The 24560-nt window shown below is 42.6% G+C and overlaps 1 protein-coding gene across 6 annotated transcripts in view; it reads right to left on the reverse strand.

The window, feature by feature from the left end:
* Positions 1 to 24560, reverse strand: part of RARB (retinoic acid receptor beta) — a 703788-nt gene that overhangs the window by 92592 nt on the left and 586636 nt on the right. For all 6 annotated transcript variants that reach the window (XM_081825597.1, XM_081825600.1, XM_081825618.1 and 3 more), the window contains one exon: positions 5795 to 5936. In XM_081825597.1, coding sequence (XP_081681723.1) covers positions 5795 to 5936 — 142 coding nt within the window. The remainder of the gene's footprint in view (positions 1 to 5794; positions 5937 to 24560) is intronic.

Below are 24560 nucleotides of genomic sequence, written 5' to 3' on the forward strand. Positions count from 1 at the left end.
GGCTTCCCAGAGAAAATAACATTTCTGCCAGCTCCTGGGGCTCATCTGAAGGGAAGGCAGTAGACAGTCAATTCCAGGGCACAGCCTCCAGAGAAACATGGAGCTGTGAGGCTCGTGGGTCAGCATGGCCCAGTGTGGCTGGAAGTGGGGGTGCCTATTGGTAGGAGTGGAGCAGATGACAGTGGGAGATGAGCTGAGCATGAGATCACAGAGCAACCACAGGTGGCATATGTCACTGACCACTGGGTGAGTGACCTAAAGCAGAAGTAGGCAAAGTGTGGCCTTTGGGCCAAACCCAGCCCTCTGCTTGTTTTTGTAAATAAAGTTTTATTAGAGCACAACCAATCTTTGTTTATGTACTTTCTATGGTTCCTTCTGGGATATAGTGACAGACACAGAGATCACACGGCCCACAAAGCCAAAAATATTTTCTTATTTGACCCTTTTAAGAAAGTTTGCTGATCCCTGGATTAAGGATTTGAACTATTCATTTGGATTCCTGTAATTGACCCAAATGCACATGGTCAGGCTTTCTATATATACTCCTACGGTCTCTATGTGGCATCGTCTTAAACCTTCTCCTTCCCCGTCATAGACAATTAGTGGTTTATCTGTCTCATAAGCTTGTCCGGACATCTCTTTCACAATCCTAAATTTTATGTCTTCCTTTATTCTCTTATTTCTTATTTTAGGGCCACATACTTTCCTTTGCTGACATCGTTCCGAGCCTCCCACCCCACCAGCAGTAGCTCATCACTCAACTTTGAGTCATTTTGCTTCCTTTGCCTCCTCCCTAAGTTCTTCATAAATTTTTGTACCACTTTTAGAATGCTGCTGAAAATCGATTTTTTTTCACTTGCTGCTACCGCTTTCAGATCCCGTGCTTTGACAAATAGCTATTCCTCTGCAAAAAGCCTCCCCTAGTTTTACAAAGCCCTTGGAAAATACAAGGTATACCCACCAGCATTTACAGAACAGAAACAGGAAGAAATAATCATGCTTTTCCGATCTGCCACACTAAAGGATTTCTTTTACTAGGAAATCCCCTTATACATTGAAAACCAAATTTGAGCTATAAAAATTAAATTTGCACATGATTTTCTAGGGGGTACATCTCTGATATGCAACAAGGAGCATGATTATTGTTTAATTACCACTTGCAATAGCATCAAAAAGGGAAGTCAGAGTTGTAAAAGATGCTTTTTATGGCATGTAGTATGTATTACTACCGGGATCCAAATCCCAGCACTGCCCCTTACTAATTGTGTTACCCTAAATTAATTAACCTCTCTGTACCTAAGCTTCCACATCTGCCCAAAAAAAAGGGGAAGGAAGGGATTATAACTAATCTATCTCAAGAGTTGTTGTTAGGATCGAATGGGACAAAGTATTAAAAATGGTTAAGTAGTGCCTGGCCTATAGAAAACACCTAGGCTACGTTAGCTATTACTATAATAGGATTCTTAGGTTTCTTTCTTTCCTTCAACAGCACAAAGAATAAGAACAGCACCGTGGGACCTGACGGGTCTTCCTGAGCATGGAGTAAATTTTTACCTTCTGTCTTTCCGATTCCCTACTTACGGATGCTTTCCTCCCACACTCCTGACCCACCTGGTTTGGGCGGGATCAACCCCAGGGCTGGGCTCCAGGGATTGGCACGTGATCCAGACCTAGCCAATCACAGTGGTTTACCTCTCCAGCACCCCCAAGGCAGGACAGTTATATGGGCGCACGAGGCCAATGAGAACCAGGTCCCGGGACACTGATGGAATGACGGGGCCCCGAGCCTCTTTTTGTGTCAGGTAGACTCTCAGCCGCCGCTGTTGGTGGCATCTTTAGTAGCCATTTATAAAATCTTTCTGGAAACAAAACCAACACAGTAAGAAACAGCTGTGGGAGGCAAAGGGGAACCATTCCCTGAAGAGGAAGGCAAGCCCTCAGGTGCATATGGGTTACTCTGGACTGTCCAGTTCCCTGTGCCAATGTTTTAAGCTTATGCCAAGTTTGAGCTGAGTTTTCTGTCACTTGCATCCCAAAAGTTCTGACACATTCTAATGAGTCCTCATGACCTACAGCAAGAACTGAATGCAAATCTTGCTAATCTTGGTACTGCCGAGAAAGCATGGCAAGAAGAGGGAAGAACTGAACTGTGATCTTGGTTCTGTCTTTAGCCAGCTGGGGATTGCTGGGAAGACAGTTTCATCTTTCTGGGTCCCAGTGTGCTTTTATGTCAAGTGAGAGAGGTGAGTGAAAATCAATCTCTAAGATCCTTTTTCAGTTCTAACATTCTATGAGTCTCTATTATGCTTGGATTCCTTTCAGTTGCGAACACTGTGGTATAATTGATTACTGATTCTCATATTTTCCTGCTTCTTTCTGTTTCAACTTTAAAAAGATCCTATTAGACCCTCAGTCTCTATACTCCAAGTGTTTATTCCTTTCCCTTCAATTTCCTTCTAAGGAAAATATATTTATTTTTGTATACTTGGGCATAATGATCCCATTTTCTTCTCATTTCTATATTTTTAAATCTAATTAAGGTGATAAGTTCCTTGAGGGTTGAAACTAGAGTTTTCCTGGGGGTGTAAACATTATTTTTTTTTTAATTGGCAACCAAGCTGCCAGTTTTTACAGAGCAGCAGGATATGGGTTTTAAGTAATGTAAGCAGGAAATGGGTCTCCAGCCCACACAAAATAAATGCAAAAGTACTGATTTACCCTGAGTCCACATCTGGCTTACGCATTTATAATTTCAGCCTAGACTAAAATTCTCCCACAGAACTGCAGTGTGACAGCCATGTCTACAGAATGTCAGACCAAAAATGGAGTGTCAGGGGATCATCCTGTGAGTCTCACTTACACATAAAAAAAATCTGGCTATTTCAGGGCAATGCCATGCTTTTCTCTTCAATGGCAGGGTTGGGGGGCCTGGGCTAAGTGAATATTAGCTCTGTATCTTCACATTCGTTGATTTTAAGTAATTCAATAGCTCTAAAGTGTGGAGGGATCAAAGAGAACTGGCTGGGATGTGGTCAACTGACCCATCATCCACACATAGAACTTTCTGGAGAAAAAAGAAAAAACCCTCCCAGGAGGGATTGGCAGGATGCTTCCCTGATGACCCAGTCCATTCTTGTTCATCAGGACCCTAAATACGAACAAGCCCCCAACTTCAACTGCTTTAACGGGCACCTCTTGGCAAGTATAACAAAATTAGCTGGAGGCAGAGGTTTTAGGGTCGGTTGGTGTAGCAATTCAATAATGCCATTCGGGGCCCTATTTCTGTCTGTCTTTCCACTCTTCCATCCATAGTGCCTGCTTTGTCCTAGAGGTGACTTCCCTTGGAGTTGGAGGATAGCTACTAGGGGCACTTGGGGCTACTTGCTTCCTTGTTCACATGCATCAGGAACTGTCCCAATATTCTAAGCATGCGTTTTTTGTTCTGTTTGGGTCATTTTATTAGGACAAAATTTCAAATTTGCTCAGAAGTTACAAGAATAGGGGCGCCTGGGTGGCTCAGTTGGTTAAGCGACTGCCTTCGGCTCGGGTCATGATCCTGGAGTCCCGGGATCGAGTCCCGCATCGGGCTCCCTGCTCGGCGGGGAGTCTGCTTCTCCCTCTGACCCTACCCCCTCTCATGCTCTATCTCATTCTCTCTCTCAAATAAATAAATAAATAAAATCTTTAAAAAAAAAAAAAAAAGAAGTTACAAGAATAGTACAAAGAACCCCTGTACACCCTTCATCTAATTCACATTTCCTAGTATATAATATACAACAGTATATTACAATGCTATAATCTACAGTCCATGTTCAGATTTCACTCACTGTCCCAATAATGTCCTTTATAGCTATTTTTCTCTCCAACCCAGGATCCAATCTGGATTATGCATTATATATAACTGGCATGTCTCTCTTAATCTGGAATAGTCTTTCAGTCTGTCTTTGCCACTCATAATCTTGACATTCTTGAAGGGCACTAGTGTTTTTTTTTTTTTTTTAAGTGGGTTATTTGCTTTCTTATTATTGAATTTTCAGAGATTTGTATATTCTAGATACAAGTCCTGAATCAGATGTGCAATTGTAAATACTTTTTCTTAGGGTGTGCCTTGTGTTTTCATTCATTTCACAGTATCTGTTGAAGAGCAGACATTTCTTATTTTGATCAAGTCTAATTTATCTTGTTCTCTTTTACGGATACTAAGCACAAGTTTTGAATTCATTCTCATTGGACTGGCCTAGGTTACAAATTCACGCTATGAACCAGTAACAGAATATGACAAGCTGGGACAAAGAATAGGATGCCTGGCTTGAGTCAGCTGAACTGTTCCCAATCCTGCTGTTTTTTCCTCGAGTATAGAAACCCAAGAAATGGAAAAGCATATTAAACCCTGGGTACATTTAGGAAAGATGAAGTATGGAATGGATGCTGGGCAACATCCTCTAGAAGCTGCTCCAGGAAAAAGCCAGTCAACCAGCTGAGCACCCTCAGAGCAGTGCTGCTGGCTCTGGGGCCTTTCCCTCCTCAGTGTCCCCACCACCCAATGGTCACATTTCCCAGTTCCAAAATCCGAGAGCCTTTGTCCTGTAACATGCATCTTTGAACCAGCCTGTAAGATCATGGCTGAAGTACCCGGATTTTTTTTTTTTTAAAGAAAGAGCATGCACGAGCTGGGGTGGGGGTGTGGTGGGATGGGCAGAAGAAGAGGGAGAAAGAATCTCAAGCAGACTCCCCGCTGAGAGCAGAGACTGATGAAGGGCTCCATCTCACAGCCCTGAGATCATGACCTGAGCCTAAATCAAGAGTCAATTCCTTGACTGAGCCATCCAGGTTCCCTGGTACCTGGCTTTTTGTCTCATACTCTTAGAGGGCAGGGGCCATGTCTCAGGCATCCCCAGCGCCCCCTTACACCACGAGCCCAGTGCCTCACTCACCGTCTGCCTTCACCAAATCCCCAAGTCATGGGCTGAATGAAGCAGCAGCAATCACATTAAGTGCTTCACCTGGCACACAACCCTACGTCTTCCTTAGGCCTGCCCAAGCCAAGCCATTTCTTGTCACTTTCATGTCCCCTCCATGTGAAAGCACCAAAGAGAGAAATGTAAGTAATGAAGTTTTTTGTAGTGTACATACTGTCTTTATTAAATGATGTATATTTCAAGTCCCCATTATCAGATGTTTACGGACCTCTAATTTTTAATTTACTAAAATGTTCTCTTTTGCATTAAAAAATGTATAATTATTTGGAGGAGGGGGTGGCTGGGAGGAAAAAAGCCTAAATCAAGTTTGGAAAAATGCCAATGCACCGAGTTTCTAAATATTCCTCCCACAACAGAAGTTTTATGCCCCCCTTCCCTCTGAAAAAGGGCTGATTATTACTACCATTAATACCCATGCCTCTCGTCTCATTTTGTTCCCACTGATACAGGCAAAACTTCTTGTTCCCACTGTCAGGATGGGGAAATGGAGTCTCTAAGTGGCTGTGTGATATACCTGAGATCCTGGTGGCCCTGAAGCCCCCGGGGAGTTAGTACCACTCTGGAATACAGACCCGCCATCCACAACACACAGCTCCTGCCTTTTCCCCAACTGCCACTCCAGTTTTATCTGAAAACCCCCGCAGTTCTTCTGTTTTCCTACCCCTTCTGTTTACACCTAGCCTTGGCAATCTATCCTGAGTGTCACGTCTGAGTTCCATGAACTCTGTCCTCTGCGACTTGATTTTGGAAGCTGAGCAAATCATATTTATAGATTAGACAAAGACAGAAAAAAAGTTTTTTGAGCCTCCACTTACATTCTTTGGACATTCCCACTTCAAAGCACTTCTGGAGTCGACAGTATTGGCATCGATTCCTGGTGACTTTATTAATAACACAGTTCTTATCTCGGTGACAAGTGTAAATCATGTTCTTCTGAATACTTCTGCGGAAAAAGCCCTGCAAGCAAGCAAGAAGATGAGAAGACTAAGTAGAACTACCAAGTTTCATGAGAAATCAAAACCAGCCTTATCATTGCATTGATTGCTCCGTCTGAGTCATGAAGTGATGGCAGCAGAAAAATTAACTTATTTGAGCCTTAAAATCCTTGTGAAATATTAATAGTCAGCTCTCCCTTTGTTTCAAATCAGAAAGCCCCTTTTAATCAAAACTAGACATGACCATTATTATCTTGCTGAAGGAAAAATGAGTACCAAGCTAATTCACTTGGAGAACATCATGCAGAGCTGGGTTCCCTCCAAACAGCTTAACTTCATAAGCAGCTCCCTTTCTGGCCAGAAAAATTCAGGTGAGCCCACTATCAAGAAACCCAATATAAGAGGCATCACATCTGCAAAAGAAATGATAAGATTCAGGGAAGAATGAGGTCTTCTCAGGAAAGTCTTTTCCACTTCTTCCCCACATATTTAGCTCATTACAACATCTAAAATATGATTTAATTTACAGAGTGTTTAGACAAATATTATCCAAGGCTGGAAACAAGGCATAAAAAGGCCTGCCCACTTAATGGCACATTGGAGTGGTGCTGTCCAAATAGCTTTTGAAACGAAAATTAATAAAAATGAAATAAAATTTAAAAATCGATTCCTCAGTTGCACTAGCCACATTTCAAATGCTCAAGAGCCATATATAGCTCGTGGCTATCACACCGGACAGCACATGTATGGGAGATCTTCATCATGGCCAAAAGTTCTGTGGGGCAGCACTGTTCTGCAGCATTAGCTTTTTGACAAGCTTACCTAAGAGTCATCTGACACTCTTGGGAAATGTAACTTTGTTTGACTTACTCTTTACGATGGATTGGACACAGGCTCCGTAAAGACTGTAAAAGGCTGGTAAATTACAAATCTATTTGTTAAGGATAGGTGCAAAGATTTCTGTCTGGCTGAAATATAACCAAAGGGCATTGTTTTATTGCCTTGTAGGACATTAACCGGTTTTGTATCTGACTCTGCAGTCTGATCCCAGCATTCTTTCTTCCTTTCACTGTTATCTACCAAGCAATCTACCTAGCCACCTATATATTTTGCTCAAATCCTCCTTTGAACCAGCTTTGCCATCCTGCTATTTCTCTCATTCTTGAGTTCAATAAATCTTCAACTATGTACTTACTGAATATTTGAATGAGTTGTTACTTCTCAACTTTCTGAAAATTATACTTTGTCAAAAGCAGCAGTTTATCCCAATTTTTGTGAAAAGCTGATGAAATAAAGCAGACTGCAGACTCATGAGCACGTGGTGGCCACCTTCTCCTCTTTGTCCTCCTCATTTCTCCCACACGATTTTGCAGACAATGGATAATCAAGGGCTGCTTGTTACTCCACAGATGAATGAGCAGTGAGTGAAGGGTATACCTGCTGTCTTTTCTCTCTCCTAATTGCCCGACAAATACCTCCATATTGCTAGGAGTATTAAGAGCAGGGAGCTTTACCTTCTCAACTGTGATGTGACTTTTACCTACATTAGCAACAATTCTCTTGGATGTAAGAAACACGCCACCGAATGTGCTAAACAGCACATAAGACTCACCATCTGAGTTCAACTTTCCCTGTAGTGCATTAACGCTCCAGGAACCAGAACTAAAAACATTTAGAGCTAAAGCACATTAACAAAGAAAGCTCATGTAACACACGTTGTTTAGGATGTTTACGTGGGCACCCTAGGATTTTAATGTCTAAATAAACATATTTTTACTGGCATGGTTCAACTGTAAATGCCTGGAAATCTTGTTTAAGGTTGCAACTCCTGTCACATCCCAGACACACACATTTTCCAAGAAAACACAGTTTATTTTGGTACCTCTGGAGCTACAGATATGCTCCAAATCTAAAATAACAGGTTACCAATACTCCGAGCCTCTAATAGAAAATCTGTGCAGAGTGGTCACCTCAAACATATCTTTTCATGCAAAAAATATACCTACAGGACACTTTTGGCTGCCAGATGTACAAACTCAATTTACAGAAACTGCACTGCTCTCCTGCCAAGAAACACTGACCCAATGGAAGATCCAGTCTTTTCTGCATGTGTGAAACCAGTGAGGTATGGACAAAGGTGACCTCCTCCATTTATTAAAAAGCCAAAAATATTCAGTTCAGCAAATTCTTAGTGAGTGACCAAGACGGGGAGAAAAACAATCTCATGATATACAAATGAAAGAAGAGAGAAGTAAAGAACTTTCTATGTCATTAGTTATCCACTCAGTCTGCTTCAGTAACAGTGTCGGCAGAAACTAAATAGGTCTTCTTGGTTTTCCAATCAGATTTTTGGCTAGATATCAGGAGAAGGTCTAAGTTTCAGTAAATCATTTCCACCACGGTAGAATACTTGCTGACTAACATATATGCTGGGAGGTATTTTTATACATGGATTGGGTAAACAGAAAAGCCCTTTGAGGCCAAAGAGAGGTTTGCATTCTACAAATCCTCCTCCTAGGAGATGTGAGATATTATTATCTAAGCCTTATTTCCTCATAGACCACTGCTTTGAGGCTTTGAGGACCTAACGTGTGCCTGTGGGTGACACAGGAGCCCCATGCCACCTCAATTCTATCAACTCAGTATTTTTACTTAAGTTGACTCTTCCTTTTATTTTTAACATTACTTAAAATGGAGGAAGACCTTTAATCTCTGGCTTCATTTGAAAACCAGCACTAACTGTCAATATTAAAAGGCAAATATAACACAAATAAAAGGAAAGTCAAGCAAAATAATAATCAGATATTATTTCGCTCTCACTAGATACTGGATCTGCTAAGGGCTGAGCACCCCAGACTGTCACTTCTCGCTGAAAAGGGAGCTAAGCAAATGTTAGAGACAGATTGGCACTGACTTGAGACTTTCTCTTTGAGGAATTCAGAGAAATTGCTTCTCATTATGTGGTTCAGTGAGATGGAGAGCCATGGACCTGTGCCACCTAGAATTGGAAGCCTCATGCTTTGAGAAATAAAACTGCAACCCAATCTTGTCATACGTAAAAAGGGGCTTTAGAAGTGCTGCATCCAAAGGGTGATAGTCCTTTAAGCAAGTGGATGGGCAGAGACACATCTGGAGGAGAAAGCCCTGAGAAGCTGAGCGTGTAAAAGGAAGGATTTGGTCCCATTGGGAGGAGCAGTCTGGGGGGTGAAGAGGGAGAGAGAAGAGGTAGGAGACAGGAGAGGAAGAGCTGTGGAGAGGAAGTGCAGGGGCTGGATTGCAGCCTCCTCGTGACCACTATGTGGCCTTGGGCAACTCAGCCCAAGGAGGTGAAGCTCTCTCGTCTTCTCAGTGAGGGGCTTGGGTGGCTCATTTCCAAGATCCTTTCCAAATGTACATTTCTGGGATTCCAAGTGTGTCATCACACCAGAGAGTGACAAGGTGGGATGCCTTGAAAGTGAGGATGAAGGAGTTTCTGTGAGCAAGGAAGGGGTGGTGTTTGAAGACTAAGGAAGAACAGGTCCTCCACCTGTACGGGCAAAAACTGCAATTTGTAGGGGACTAGTCTAGGGTTACTGACACCACAACTTTATTCTTTTTTGTTGGGGGGGGAGGCCGTGGGGGAGGGGCAGAGGGAGCGGGAAAGAGAGAATCTTAAGCAGGCTCCATGCTCAGTGCAAGCAGGACACAGGGCTTGATCTCACAACTCTGAGATTATGACCCAAGCAGAAATCAAGAGTTGGATGCTTAACTGACTGAGCCACCCAGGCACCCCCACAGTTTTATTCTCACTTTCCTGAAACATCCTTTTCCCAGTAAACCCAGAAAAATTCTGTCTTTAAGATGTATGTCACCTCATCCAGGAAGCCTTCTCTGACTGATCCCAGCACACATAAATGCTTCCTCTTCTAGGTAACCCTGGTATTTGCTTATCTTTCTATATTATTCCAATTCAAGTATAATATTTAAAATATTAAATAGTACTGTTCACTTCGGAGGATACATGGGCAACATGGGGGAAAGCCAGGCTGTGGCCAGCAGTCACAGTCCTAGGGAGCCAAATGGGTATCACAGATTTCTACAACTGCGTGTCACAGTACCACCAGCAAGTGTGACTTCTTCCTTGCTGATGCCCTGACAGAGAAGCAGGGACAGGAGGCCAGCTTCCCCAGAACTAAAGTGGGCAGGTTGTTGGGCTCCCACGTGGCCTCGAAGCAGTGTTTAAGGTGCCTTCCCCGGAACCAAGACTGTGGACTTGGGTGGGGGTAGGGAAAGACTGGAGGCAATGGTTATTCGACAGATGGTAGGGAAGTACTTCAGTATTTCAACACCTCATAAAACTGTATGGGTGCATATTAGCTGAATATCCCCAGTACTGGGACAGGGAATTTACATGGTAGATAGTCAATAAACAGTTGTTAAATGAACAAATGATGATGCCCTCAGCTCTAATCCGAGACAGAGTGAGAATCCTGGATGTACTATACCTTAATTCCATAAAATATTCCTCCACAGTAATGCTTTCCCTGAGGATGATATTGTCTGTACTTAAGTGAGCAGCCGGATTTCTCAGAAGTTAGTAGAAGATCCACTGGTTTGACATGTAATCATGTCAAGACTTCTGTTGGTTAACCATGTTAAGCATCATTAACATGGATTCGTGTTGGCTAGCTATGATTTCTGTTGTTGATCATAACTTCTGTTGGTTAATCTTGAGTTCTCTAATTATGACTTTTGGTGGTAAATCAGGACTCCTGTGTTTGTGAGAAACACAATTAACACTCTAGCTACTTAAATCAAGAAGATAGATCTGCACCACAAACTGAGTCCAGTGTTTTCTGACCACAGTTTTTCTAACCTTTCTTACCTCATGCTCTTCTACTCTTGCTATCAATGAACTGGGATCCAAGCAAATGAAAAGAAAAAAATACTCCTATGGTGGCAAAGGCCACATATGCATTGGAGTGATTTGCTACATGTCTTAGCACTAATCCCAGAAGGCCCACTGCCTACTCAGGTTACTTCTGTCTCCCCTGGGGGATGCGAGGTACCATTGTTCTACCTAATTCTCTCTTACCTACACTGCAGACACACCCCTAGATCAAAAGGAAAGGTAACCATCTCTTTTAAATCTGAATATTCTCCTGTCCCTAAATATCTAAAATTCATAATTACCTTGGTAGACTAGTCCTATGTCCCAAATCTATCAAAGACATAGAGAAAAGTGCCTCATTGCCCTCCCTGCTTCATGTTTTGATCTGAGGGTAACTTCGGCCACCTTATCTCCTCTAACATTCTCAAATCATTTCTCTAATTCTGATACTTTGTTTTTTTCCTTCCGTGGACCATGTTTCAACTTCTGGTTTTCAGATGTCATCACACATAATATTCCCTACCATCTCCCAAACAGAGTGCTTTTTGTTGGTTTAGATACTAGCTTGGCGATTAAGAACTGGACGTTAGCTCGAGTACCTATGGATCTGAATTCTGACTCTGCTGCTTACTACCTGTGGGACGTTAAGTGAGTTACGCGAAGGCCCGTTTCCTCATTTGGGATAAGGAAAGCACCTACACTTCATGGGATTATCTAGTGTACCCAATTAAGTAAGGGACACATATAAAGTATGAAACCAATGCCCAGCACATAGCAAGTGCCCAGTGAATGGTAGCTTTTGTTATTGATGAAACCTCCTCTTTCCAAAGCCCTCTTCTGGAAAACTTCCAATACACATTTTGTATTTAAAATAAAGGCTCCCGGATAGGAAAGAACACTGTTCTGAATCTCTGAACAATACAGACTATTGTGGGTAGACAACCTCATGATTCCAAGGGCCATCTCTATATATACTCATTCCCGTACTGATTCATTCATCCAATGCCAATTAACTGGAGTGGATGTGGTGGGTTCTCCTGAGGCATACAAAGATACAGAAAGCATGGTTCCTGCTCTTTCTCAATGTTACCAGGAACATAAAATCAAGTGAATACTCTAGCAGATGCCACCACGCAGTGTGATAAGAACTTTTAATGGAAGCAGAAAGTGAAAAAGTGCCCAGTAGAGTGCCTGGCACATAGTAGGCCCACTTAAAATATTTACTGAGTAAAGGCCATAAGAATTCAAAGGAGTCAGAAGGGAGTTGGCGCTAGATTCCAGCTTTAATGAAGAGGTAGGCTTCAAACGGCAAGCTTTCCCTGAAGGAACAGCTCAGCTTTGCCAAGATCCCAGGTGAGGACATACAGGGAAGGGGCTGTGGTCCGGGTTGGCAGAGATGTAAATGATGGGCTATGTGTGTGCAAGACGCAAGCTGAGAGAGCAGGCTGACAATCAGACTAGGCAGGATCTAGATGGCCATGTCGGGCATTTACTAGGGAAGTACTCACTCTTCTGTGCAGAAGGCGGCTAGGGTCAGAATTATAATCTGCCAAGATTGTTCAGGAGGCTTTGAATCACGGATTTCCTCATGCATTGATTTAACACATACTAAAGTGGATAGTAAGCTTTGGATATGAATACAAATACCCATACCCCTGAACCTGCCCTCAGGTCTGGTCAGGAATGTAACCCAAGAATCCTCGATTTCTGAAATAACAGCGCAATCTGCTGACTCATATTTAATCATAAAGTTACTTATGAGAATTCACAGTGCAGTGTTTAGAATGGAAGTAGCTTTTTAGGCCTAGAGCCATTTACATCAGGTTCAACATGTGTGACATGTGTCGTGATAGTTTGAAGAAAGGCACTAAGCAAAAACTTATTTCTTGGGGAGCCTGGGTGGCTCAGCTGGCTGGGCATCTGCCTTCGGCTCAGGTCATGCCCCACATCGGGCTCCCTGCTTAGCGGGGAGCCTGCTTCTCCCTCTGCCTGCTGCTCCCCCTGCTTGTGCTCTTTCTCTGTCTCAAATAAAATCTTTAAAGAACCCCCCCAAAAAAGAAACCCCCAAAAACCTTATTTCTTTTATTTAAAAACAACAACAACAACAACCCGGCCACTCGGCACTCTATCAGTCATAAAAAGCACTGGATCAGGAGAAATCCACCCAAAAAGTAATGTGGGAAGCACATCTGTTTGCACTGGGCTTTTGCAGAGTTAATTCTTATCCCATGCAAAGTTCAAAAGGGTAATTTCCCCTTCTAGAGTGAAAGAAGAGAGAGGCAGTGAGGAGTTTTACTTCGTCGTTCTCCCTCGGTCATGAAAGGGAAAATATTTCCACTCCATCTCACTCAGAAGGTAACCAGGTAGCTGTCCGCGGTCGTCATTCGCCCGGGCCAGCAGGGCTGGGGCCCGGTGAAGTGCGGCCCCAGGCCAGCACAGAGCTGCAATTCCCATTTCCAGCCAGAAGCAAAGATGCTGCCAGTGGGAGGTGAGCATGGAATAATCCCATCACGGCTACTTTGGGAAACACGGTTTTCAGACCAGGAAACACGTTGCCTTAAACAAACAAAAAACACCCTCCAGAGTGAGTGGAAGTCTATGCGTGACAATGTCTGAAAAGTTATTAATAGCAAGATTTGTGGGGGAGAAAGAGAAAAGTGAAGACCTTTTCACCCCACTGAAAGACAATGGGTGAGAGGGAGGGAGAAAGTAGAAAAACAGCCTACTATTTTGATGACAAACAGAGTTTCCTCCTGAGCAGGGAGGGTGGGCACGAATGTAACTCAAAGGCCACTCAGCGAGTTAGGGAGGGGGCCGCACTCGGGGCCACGGAAAGGAAAACAACCTAAGATTCATATTCCAAACCAGAAAGTTGAGTTGTCCCCAGGGGTAGAGGCTTAGAGTTATTTTTTTCTTTAAAAAAAAAAAAAAAAAAAAAAATCCTGACAGAACAAGATCCCACTGTTGGGAATTGAGTAAAGATGAATGAATGACAGTAGTGAAGCCCGAGTGCTCTGCTGTTTAGTAACCCTGGTTTCTAGAAGGTCCATCATTCCACGGTGCCTCTTGCCTGCTAACTGGGAAAGTGTCTCCTGTCCCTTCGCTTAGAATTTGACCATAGATTTTAGGCCTGTCTCCTTCCAATTTCCTTGGACCAGAAGCTTCTTTGGCACGTTTACTCTTCTCTAGGCTAGCAAGGCAAGCCTTTATCTTGGGAGAGGTCTAGAAAGATGGTGCTAAAAAGGCAATGATGACAGATTTAGCAAAAGCATCACCTCTGTGGGAACCAGTCATTCTGGAAGAGGGTGATGATGGCATTGTCCTGGACTTTGTCAGGTGAACCCGAGAGCTCAACCTCCAGAGACCCAGAGGCCAGTGCTCTCGATCCTTTTAATCCCCAATTAATTAAAACTCCCTGGGAAGGAATACCAATGAACAGGCATTTTTTTTTTTTTTTTAACGATTTCACTTATTTATTTGACAGAGAGAGACACAGTGAGAGAGGGAACACAAGCAGGGGGAGTGGGAGAGGGAGAAGCAGGCTTCCTGCCAAGCAGGGAGCCCGATGTGGGGCTCGATCCCAGGACCCTGAGATCATGACCTGAGCCGAAGGCAGACACTTAATAACTGAGCCACCCAGGCACCCCTGAACAGGCAGTTCTTAACCGAGAACCTGAACTCACAACATCAGAAAATCACGATCTAAACTTCCAAAGTTTTCAGTGTCCCAAGAAGGGCACCGAGCCATAAATTCAATTCACAGTGTTCTTTATTTTAGAGTAATATGATCCAGGGAAAAAAATGCTACTAGGTAATATAAACTGGAAACCAACAGTAAGGAGAGATTAATCAGTTGGATAAAATGTCTTTTAATTTTGGTGAAAACATGTCTTTTTAGATTTCAAAAACATGACCTTGGATAAAATAATTTTTTTTAAGTGATCAGCTATCCTATGGGTCAATTATCATAACTCCACTCTAATCCACAGGTCTGGGGGCCAATAACCTCCAAACACAATTTTTGGGGAGAGAGTTTCATAAGGCAGATCCACATTGATAGTTAAACTGGCTGTTTTCAACAAGTGAAGCGATCTGTTCTGGGCAGGGCTGGCCTGTTCTCGGAAGGGCCTCGTGCTTGGTTACTGCCCTGCTCTCACAGTCCTGAAATTCTGAATAACTTTTGAACAAGAGCCCAGCATTTGCACTTTGTATTGGGTCCTGCCAATTAAGGAGCCAGCCTGGCTCTAGAATCCCATCTATTCTCTATCTAAAGGTTTCCAAAGTGTTAATGTTTTGTGAGGACGTGGAAGTTTTGGGTAATCTCCTTCTCTGGTTGACCTCCAAGCTAGTTTTAAGACTGTAAATAAGACAGAATTATAGAAGTCTACCACAGTCACACTTACGCCAGGATCTCTTTGGGGTGCTTCCGAGCAAGTCCACCACTCTAGGAAGAGCCAGAAAGGAACACCATTCGGGAAGCATTTTATGTTTCACTATTGGGCTTTGTTTCCCACATGGGTAAGAGACTTTGGAGGGGGCTGGGAGGACCAGGAAGAATATGAAGAACTTTTTCACAATTGGATACAGTGTCCTCCCAAATAGCATATATATTTAGGTGCAAGTTCAGGAGGGTGCCCAGAAGCTCATTCATATACCTCCGAGATGTCTCTGACCCCCACTTGGAAGCCATTGACATAAAGAGTGAATTAGAAAGAAGGTGAAGAATCTGAGGTCAAGCAGTACATCTGTTACCCAGAGCATTTCTGTACAGCAGGTTAAATATTATCAATACTGTACCTTGGGGACCACTGCCCCTCTTCTCAAGATTTTGAGTTGAGATATGGTAGGGAGAAAAAAATCTTAAGAAAGCAAAAAAGTCTGAAATGGATGATTTCACTGAGCTCCACATAGCTTTCTTTAAATCTGGTCTTAAAATAAAAAAGAGAATTCACTTTAAACCAACTAAAGACATCTGTTTTCTAGATTACTTGGGTCAGTTATTTTGTCCCCTTCCACGGTGAAACCCATAGTTACCGATTTATTATCAGGATTACTCTAAATATAACTGGGCAAGAAGCCAATGCATTTTAAGTTTTCTAGTTCTCAAATATTTTACTGAGAAAATGCACCAAAATGGCTCCTCAGCTACAGCCCAGGAGTTAGCAGACCCCAGGTGCTTTGTGAATTACCAAATCTCATCTGGACTGAAAGGGGGGGGGCGTTGGGGCAAGCAGAAGGAGACAGAGCCAAAACATGCTCAAATATGCTTACACCCTTTGCAGAGGAGCATAAATTTTTAAATCTCTTTTAGAAGTTTGGTATGCAACATTTCACCATCAACAAAGCCAGGTCTTAGCTCTGTCATGACACGCTGATGACAACGTACATCACCATGACAACTCTGCCTATCACATAATTCAAAAGCCTTTCACAGAACCCAATAATCATCATGCACTTATATTCTTTCATAATGCTAAGAAGGACCTCAATTAGAAAAGAAAAAAAACCAAAAAACGCTTGTCCACAATTTGTTGCCCTTTTTCCAAGGAAATTTAATATCCAGGGCCATTCTGGGATTTTCTCACTGGAATCTCTCTTGCTTATGTTATAGGTGGTTACATCCTGAATCCGAATTGAAAAGGAAGAAATCACAGAGGATGTGGGAGCAGGAGGGAAGCTGGTCAGGCATTTACAGTTAGGTCTTCAGGAGTCTCACAACTATAAAATAATGGGCATTTATCAGATGCAGCCTTCTGCTTCTCCTCACCACAGACACTGCTCAGACAGTGCAAAAATCTCACTCACAGTTTATTGAGAAAATACTGCTGAAGTTCCACCTCTCAAAATGCACTCTGTCCTTGTATGGAAAAGCCGTGGTGACTTCAGGCAATGACCTGACATGCTGTATTAGCCCAAACCCACAGCATCTAAACAATGACGTCATCAGCAAAATCGTTTAGAGCCCGCCGGCCCTCAATGTGAGCCTTCTGTGTACCCACACTTAGCCAGGTCCCCCAAACCTACAGTGTTCTCTTTCACCTCTGTACCTTTACACATGCTGCTCCCTAGGCCTCAAAAGTCCTTTCCCTGCCTTGTTCATGCCCACTCATGCTCCAATATAGCTCCAGGCACCTGTGAATCACACACCATCATACCAGCACACACTCTGTTGTAACATTCTTGGTACAACATCGATCCTTGCACCTCTTTCTTCCTGGAAGCAGGAATCCTTGGAGGGCGGTATCTTAATCATCTTTGTGATGGAGCATATGCAACTTTTATAATTAAAAAGTAACATGTTGCAAGTTATTTTGCTTTTTAAATATCATATGGAGATTCAGTGGGGAAGGAAGGGGAGAAAAAGATGAGCAGAGAACCCTAACTTCAACAAATACAACCACCACCAAAATTCTTTAAGTATAAGGAAAAGGAAGGAGGAAGTCATATTTTCAATAGTAAACTCCAATATCATAATTCAGACAGCAATTCTAACTTCGTAATTTATCCCAACCTCCCTTCTTTCTTTTTCCAAATTAGCAAGAAATACGCTCAAATTTCACCCATAGCTCCTCTTTCTTGATCTTTAAAATTAAAGTTGCTATATAATGTCAGCACAGTGCCTGGATTTGAAATTAAATAGGTCCCCAACGTAAAAGGTAAAAATTCTTTTAAACAACACGAACTTGTCTGCAATTAAGCACGTTACACAGCCTCCACCTCAGCACTGTGCTATATAAAAATCCACTTCTGGAGCTACTGCTGTGTTGAGGACCTTAACTTCTGTACTTTCTGTGCCTATTTTATAAGAGAAAATTGGGCAGAATACACACAATTTTTAAGTGTTATTTCTCTGCGTTTCCATTTCATACCTGACTTTGGTTGATAAAAAAGAGGAGCAGTCTTTTGATTACACTGGAGAGAGGGGAAAAACAGGCCCCGCAATAAAAGAGGTACCTGCCAATTAGTTAGATTGTTCTCCAGTTTTCAATTAAAGGCCGCCTAATGGATGTTGCGGGACCTGTTTTATTTTCCCAAAAGGAGCTCTTATTTTTAAACTCTTAGCTTCATTTTCCAAAATTGCTGGCTTTAGACAGAAGAAACATGTATCTTGAGTGAAAAGCTCTATGTTCTTCTTCTATTTCCTGTATCAAAATTATATTTCTCTCCTCAGTGGCTACTTCCCATTTGGCTTCACAAAGCTCTGCTGCCCAGGATGGGTTTGCTAATGGACAGCAGTCCCTGATGTTGTACCCTGCTCTGGAAGATGGGGGGGTCAGATCTGGCCCCCCAGGCCAGTGAGGCTCATGTGGGAGTTTTGGGGGTGCTTCCTCCTATTTTTGCTTTCTTCAGATGATCATCCCCTGGAACTTTACTTACCCTCTTCAGTTTCTTCAAAAGGACAAGAAAAGAGAATTTAGGAGGGTGTGCTTATGTTGAACCCATCTGAAAGAACTTGCTTTTCCTAAGCATCGGCCTGTGCATGGAATTTGGGAATTATTTTCCTTAGATCAAACAGAAGTAAAAATTCCCTTGGACATGGTTGGCCTTCTTCCTTGGAACACACATGTTTTCAGGATTGGTATTTTTATCCAGAGTTTTCTCAAATGAATAATTAGGAGATGGCCACAGGCAGGTGTAGGAAAAAGAGTTGGGCTTCCATCAATCATGATCAAGCTACATTTAACCACCAAAGGACTGAATGACGTTTTGTAAACAATTTAGCAGTTTTGTTTCCGTGGGACAGCACTGTCCCTAGACCTCAGGGATCTGTGGAGGCAATGCCCTTTACTGCCAACAGGAGTTACAGAAGCTGGATAAATTCTTCAGGATTGGACCAAACACCCCTTCAGGGCTGCAAAAGCAGCCATGAATTGCATGATCCTGGTAATCTGAGAGTTAATGTATCTATGCGGGGGAAGACCTAATGTATCTCATACTAATTCCTATTTGTTTTTAACATCACCTAAAGTTTACTTGGTTCAGACCAAAGACGGCTGCAAGCGACACATCGGGACTGAACATTACACCTTAGTGGGCATCAGAACGGACCTTGTGAAAACACCAGGCAGTGACACAAAAGTAATGTTTGAATCCTGCCAAGAAAACGGGAAGGGCTTTTAGGAGTCCCTCAGAAGGAGATTCTGAATTAATTTGTAATTTCAGGTTTCCTAATGGCTTTTATGAGCTTGCTTATCCAAAGTATTTCAGAGCATCATCTCTTTTAATGTTTAATTTTTATCCGCGCTGTGCTCCAAAAATACGCTGATCTGAATCATTGCCCCCTCATCTTGTTATCTTAATAGGGGAAGGATAGAGTATCATGCCGGCCATTCCGCATTAGGTGTCCTCATTTACAGATTGAAGAAAAAAAAAAAAAGTGCCGGACATAAATTATTTAAAATCTATTGTATCAGTGTGTGTTCTGTAAGCATTCACTACCGGCAAAGCAGACAGATTATTTTTCACTTTTAATTGTGTTGATACCTTATCTGCTTTGTTGAAAGTGGAGAGTGGTATGTGAAACTGCGTCACACGCTGAGGAACAGAGAAGTGATGGGGTCTATTATTTAAAGCCAAAGTAACCCATTTAGTGGAAGTAGCTTCTAACACACTGCGAAGGAAGAGGAAACCTAGAGTTGCTATTTACGTTTGTAATGTGTGTCTATTACCGTGTCAAACATGAGCGAGGGTAGGACAGAGCCAGCTTCCTTAAAGAAGCTCTTGGCTGAGGGAGTCCATGACAGCACGCACATCAAACCAGCATCCAGGCACAAAGGCACCCATTGTGTGTGAGTGACGGGGCGGGAGGGGGTGGGGGGTGGTCAACGATCACCCCCGCATTCCTCCGCCCTCTGCCCTCCACTTCTCAGGTATGTGGTAAAAAGCAACATAAATCAGATGAGATCATCTCTAGGTATGCTTGAAGACACTGTCCTAAAAAAAAAATACTCATGGCAATGAAAATATATTTAGGTAGTAAAATTACTAACCTGTGACTGGCACCTGACTGCAATGAAATCATACATAGGATACGAAGACTCATTACTAGAAATTCAAAATAAGCCCTAATGCTTCTCCTCCCTTTTGATCCCCAAAGGCCTACATCAAAAAATGACCACAGGCAGGGGTGCTTGGGTGGCTCAGTCAGTTGGGTGTCCGATTCTTGGTTTCAGCTCAGGTCATGATCTCGGGGTCATGGGATTGAGCCTGGCGTTGGGTTCCACACTCAGTGGGGAGTCTGCTCCTCTCGCTCTCTCTCTCTCTCTCTCCCCCGCCCCTCCCCTTGCTCTCTCTCTCAAATAAATAAATAAATCTTAAAAAAAAAGAAATGACCACAGGTACTAGATATGTTAGTATGCTACCAAAAAGTAACTCACCCTTATCAGAATTTAAAATATTCCTTCAACAGCAACTTGGAATTCCTTTGGGTGAATCTCCAGATGAGTGGTAGAGTATATACAGATAATGACTAGCATTGTTCTGATGTAGCTTATTAAGCTTGGAGACTCGTCATCACTCTTTAGCTTTTGTATCCTCCGACCAAATCCAGTGCCCTACCCAGCTTTCGGTAAATATCTGCTCATACAGATGGGTGGAAGGTTGATGGGGAAATGACTCAGTTTGTCCAATATCCTCAACCAGAACGGCAGATAGCTAAAAAGACAAGCACCCAAGTGCAAGTCCAAAGGGTGGTGGGCGAGTTTACGCTCTGCCTTTAATCTGGCTTTGGGCCGTCTGGAGCAAACTACTGAACCGTCCTTACAGTTCCATTTCACACATTTGAAGTTCTCTCTCTACCTTCTAGAGCTAACAGTTGAGATTTCCATGTGTCCGAACAAGGAAACACACATTCCTATGTCCCCACTATGAGCCTCAGGTCTGTACATTTTGCGGGACGTGTCTGGTTTGGTAAGAAGCAAAGAGACGAAGAGAGCCAGAAGTCTCCCAAATATGGGTCCTTTTCAGACGGAGTCCAAATCCAGCAAACAACTCCCAGCAAAACCACAGCCCATACCAGTCCACATAAATGGACCACATCACGTGTGATGTTTGAGAGTTGCACTTCCACACCGTCAAATATATCGGTGACCACCCGCATCAGTGCGGGCCCAAAGTCAGCCACCACGCCGCACTTACTCTCCAAACCCCATCACCCCGATCTGGTGTGCGCTTCAAGTTGAACTCCTGACCTTTCCCGCAATTATCCCCGGAATCTAGACAGCCCCATCATCACCTCCAGTCAGTGGATGAGCGGTACAGTGCCAGGGATGCTCTGCCTCCGTTCCCAAAGAGAATGGGAGTGAGGGAGAGGTTCCTGCCTTCCTTTCCGTCTGGTTTCTCCAATAAAAGGGAAAAAAATAAATGGAGATGAAAAGTATACAATTAAAAAAAATTACATTTAACTTCCTTTTGCTAATGTCTGTAAGATGATTTTTGGCCTGGCAGGATATTCCAGATGGGCCGTATAATGAATATAATTTAATACGAAAAACCGGAGTTCAAAGAAACACATTTTTCCAAGTCAGAAGGTTGTCTCACACTGTTTAATGCAAAACACCGGGACAAGTCATTGCATTTCTTTTCTTACTGCTCACTACTAGCCTTTAAACCTAATATCAGTGTGGCCAGACCCGAAGCCATCAAAACCAGAAGCTGTCACTCGCTGAGATGGGGCTGGCCCCTCTGCACGCTCACCCAAAGGGCCAGAGACCACTAACCATGCAATGTGTTTTCCTCCGGGGTCTCAGAATTTATACCACCAATTACGGCCATAATGAGTGCCCCAAGTTGACTTCCTAGGAGCAAGAATTAATTAAGCACAGTATTTCTTAGTAAAGAATGACATTTTTCCAAACGAGTTCTATAAGGTAGCCGTATTTTCTGAAGAGTACTGTGCTTCCATGTACGATCCTTAATTGTTAACACAGAATGATCCAGCAACATGGCTTAGTTTATGCTTTTAGTTTGACAATAAAAGAAAACAATCTTTACTTTTATCCTTATTTGGGGGGCAAGGAGAATGCTTTGAGCATATTGCTGTATGTGAAGCACACAATTATTTACATTAGTAATACAGTATCACTTCTTTGAATGATCAACATCACCACAAAAGGAGGAAACCAGTGCTGGTATTTATAATCTCTTTCTCACCTCTCAAAAATGAAGAGTTGTGTTTTGAACCTATTTGTTCCCCAAATTGCTTATGTTCCCATAAATTTTGTAGAGAGTTAAAAAAACAAAAACAAAAACAAAAACAAACCCACACACAGAGGTTAAGGATTTGTTTTATAAATTACACCTTAGGTAGTCTGATCCAGAGATTGGCAGACTCCTTCTGCAAAGGGCCAGATGTAAACTTTTTAGGCTAGTTTCTGCCTAGTTTCTTCATACGGTTTCTGCCACAGCAGGGTGGAAGCAGCCACAGACAATTCATAAGTGAATGGGCCTGCTTGTGTTTTGAGAAAACTTTATTCACAAATACTGAATTTGAATTTCATAGAATTTTCATGCGACCTAAAATATCTTATTTTTAAAAAATTTTTTTCCCAAGCTTTAAAATGTAAAGATTATTCTTTGCTTTCGGCTCTACACAAACAGGTGGCAAACCAGATGTAGCCTGTGAGCAGTCAGTTTGGCAACCACTGGCCTCACACAGGAGTATATATATATTTTTTTTTTTTTTTAGATTTTATTTATTTGACAGAGAGAGACACAGCGAGAGAGGGAACACAAGCAGGGGGGGTGGGAGACGGAGAAGCAGGCCTCCCGTGGAGCGGGGAGCCCGACGCGGGGCTCAATCCCAGGACTCTGGGACCATGACCCGAGCCGAAGGCAGTTGCTCAACAACTGAGCCACCCAGGCGCCCCACACAGGAGTATATTTTTAAGGCACCTGTAAGGTTGGAGAAAACACCATCTCCGTTTCTTGCTCTCACTCACGGACAGACATGTATACACCGTCATACACAAATACCCCTCAGCTGTCAACATCACAGTCTCTGAAACCACTGGTGTAGTACAGCAAAAATGTGGCTTCAAGCGTGTGCCTAGACCTACGAACCAGAACATGAAGAAAATCTCAGCCTTGAGAAACATTAGCAGGGTGGTAGAAAAAAAGAGACCTCTCTCCTGCCACCTTTTCTCATGGAGAAAATGCCCATTCTAAATTACACATCATGTCCTCAACTCCTTTAAGGAGTTAACGTAGCCAGCACGGGTCTGGAAATCCCTGCAGCCTACTTGCCAATTAATGTATTTAACTCTAAAGAGCAGGGGCTTTTTAATTTAGCTCATCCATCACCAACAGAACATTTTGGTAGGAAATATTAGGATTTCCAATAACTTTATAGCTCTGTAAATTGCCAACATACCATCTGCAATTGAATTAACATTTATAACCAAACCAAAATAATAAATAAAGCAAATTACGCTGCAAATATTTGAGAGTGCCCAATATGCACTTGAGGACGATAATTAGCATTTTATAATCACGCTTCATTTTCTTTATCCAACTCCCTGTCACATTAATGATAAAATATTTTAAACTGTGCTCTATCAGCAAACAGCAGTGCAATCTCTAGATTAGCCATTAACTAACACGGGGAATGAAAACAGTTTGTGCTGTTGGCATTACATATCCAAAGAAGTTTTACTCATAATCACATCCTCCAGTCTCCCTGGCTCTTATCTCTGCAGGGTTTTTCCCCCCCCACTACCAAAACAAGGCCTAGAAAGCCAATGCTTTATTTGTACCATCCGACCCCAAAGCGAGCACCACAAGAGCTGAAGGTGCATGTTCTTACCAGAAGGAAAAAGAAGAAATAGGATTTTAAACACTCATCATGCTCATCTGATCTAGAAAACTGAGAGGGTCTGTCTAGAAGTCAAGAAGCTTAAGTCACTCAAATGGAATAACGCTGGTCCTCAAATTATTCTTTCTGAAGTTCTCTCTCATGATCTGATGTCCTCAACTGTGGTATGTGCAGTTTTTTCCCCTAGCTTCGAATAAAAATCAACTTTCCTAAATAAATCAGTGAGGAGCAAATATATGTATTTTTTTTGCCAACTAGACTTTCCACCAATTAGCAAAATTTCCCCAAAGTTTCTCATTATCTTCCTCCAGAATCACTTCTTTTTAAAAAAGAAAAAAAAAAAAACAGGTTTATTTATTCTAGAAAGAGAGAATGAGAGAGCGTGAGCAGGGGGAAGGGCAGAGGGAGAGGGAGATTCTCAAACAGACTCCCCACTGAGCGTGGAGCCCGATGCAGGGCTCGATCTCAAATGACCTCAAGATCATGACCTGAGCCAAATCAAGAGTTGGACGCTTAACTGACTGAGCCACCCAGGTGTCCCCCAAAATCACTTCTTTATAACTGTATCCAGATGCTTTCCTAATTCTCTTCTCCTCTGTGGCTCCTCTCCTGTTTGCACTAGGCATTTCAGGGTTTTCTCACCGCGTGTGATTCCACATCTCTTTGGTACAATGCTGTTCTGGCTAATACCATAGCCACCAGCGACATGTGGCGACTGAGTACCGAAATGTGTTTGGTCCAAACTGGGAGGGGCTGTAGGTGTAAAAGTAACCGCGAATTTTGAAGACTAGGTGTGAAACATAATGTAAAATCTCTCCCTGGTTTTATATTAATTGTTGAAATTGATAATATTTTGGAGAGTGAGTTAGTAACGTATTCTTGAAATTAACTTCACTTGTTCCTTTTAACTTTCTTAAAAATGTGGCTACTAGAAAATTTTAAGTTTTATATCTAACTGGTATTTG

Source organism: Leptonychotes weddellii, chromosome 1, assembly GCF_054177405.1.
Source record: "Leptonychotes weddellii isolate Sample4059 chromosome 1, ASM5417740v2, whole genome shotgun sequence".
Lineage (NCBI taxonomy): Eukaryota > Metazoa > Chordata > Mammalia > Carnivora > Phocidae > Leptonychotes > Leptonychotes weddellii.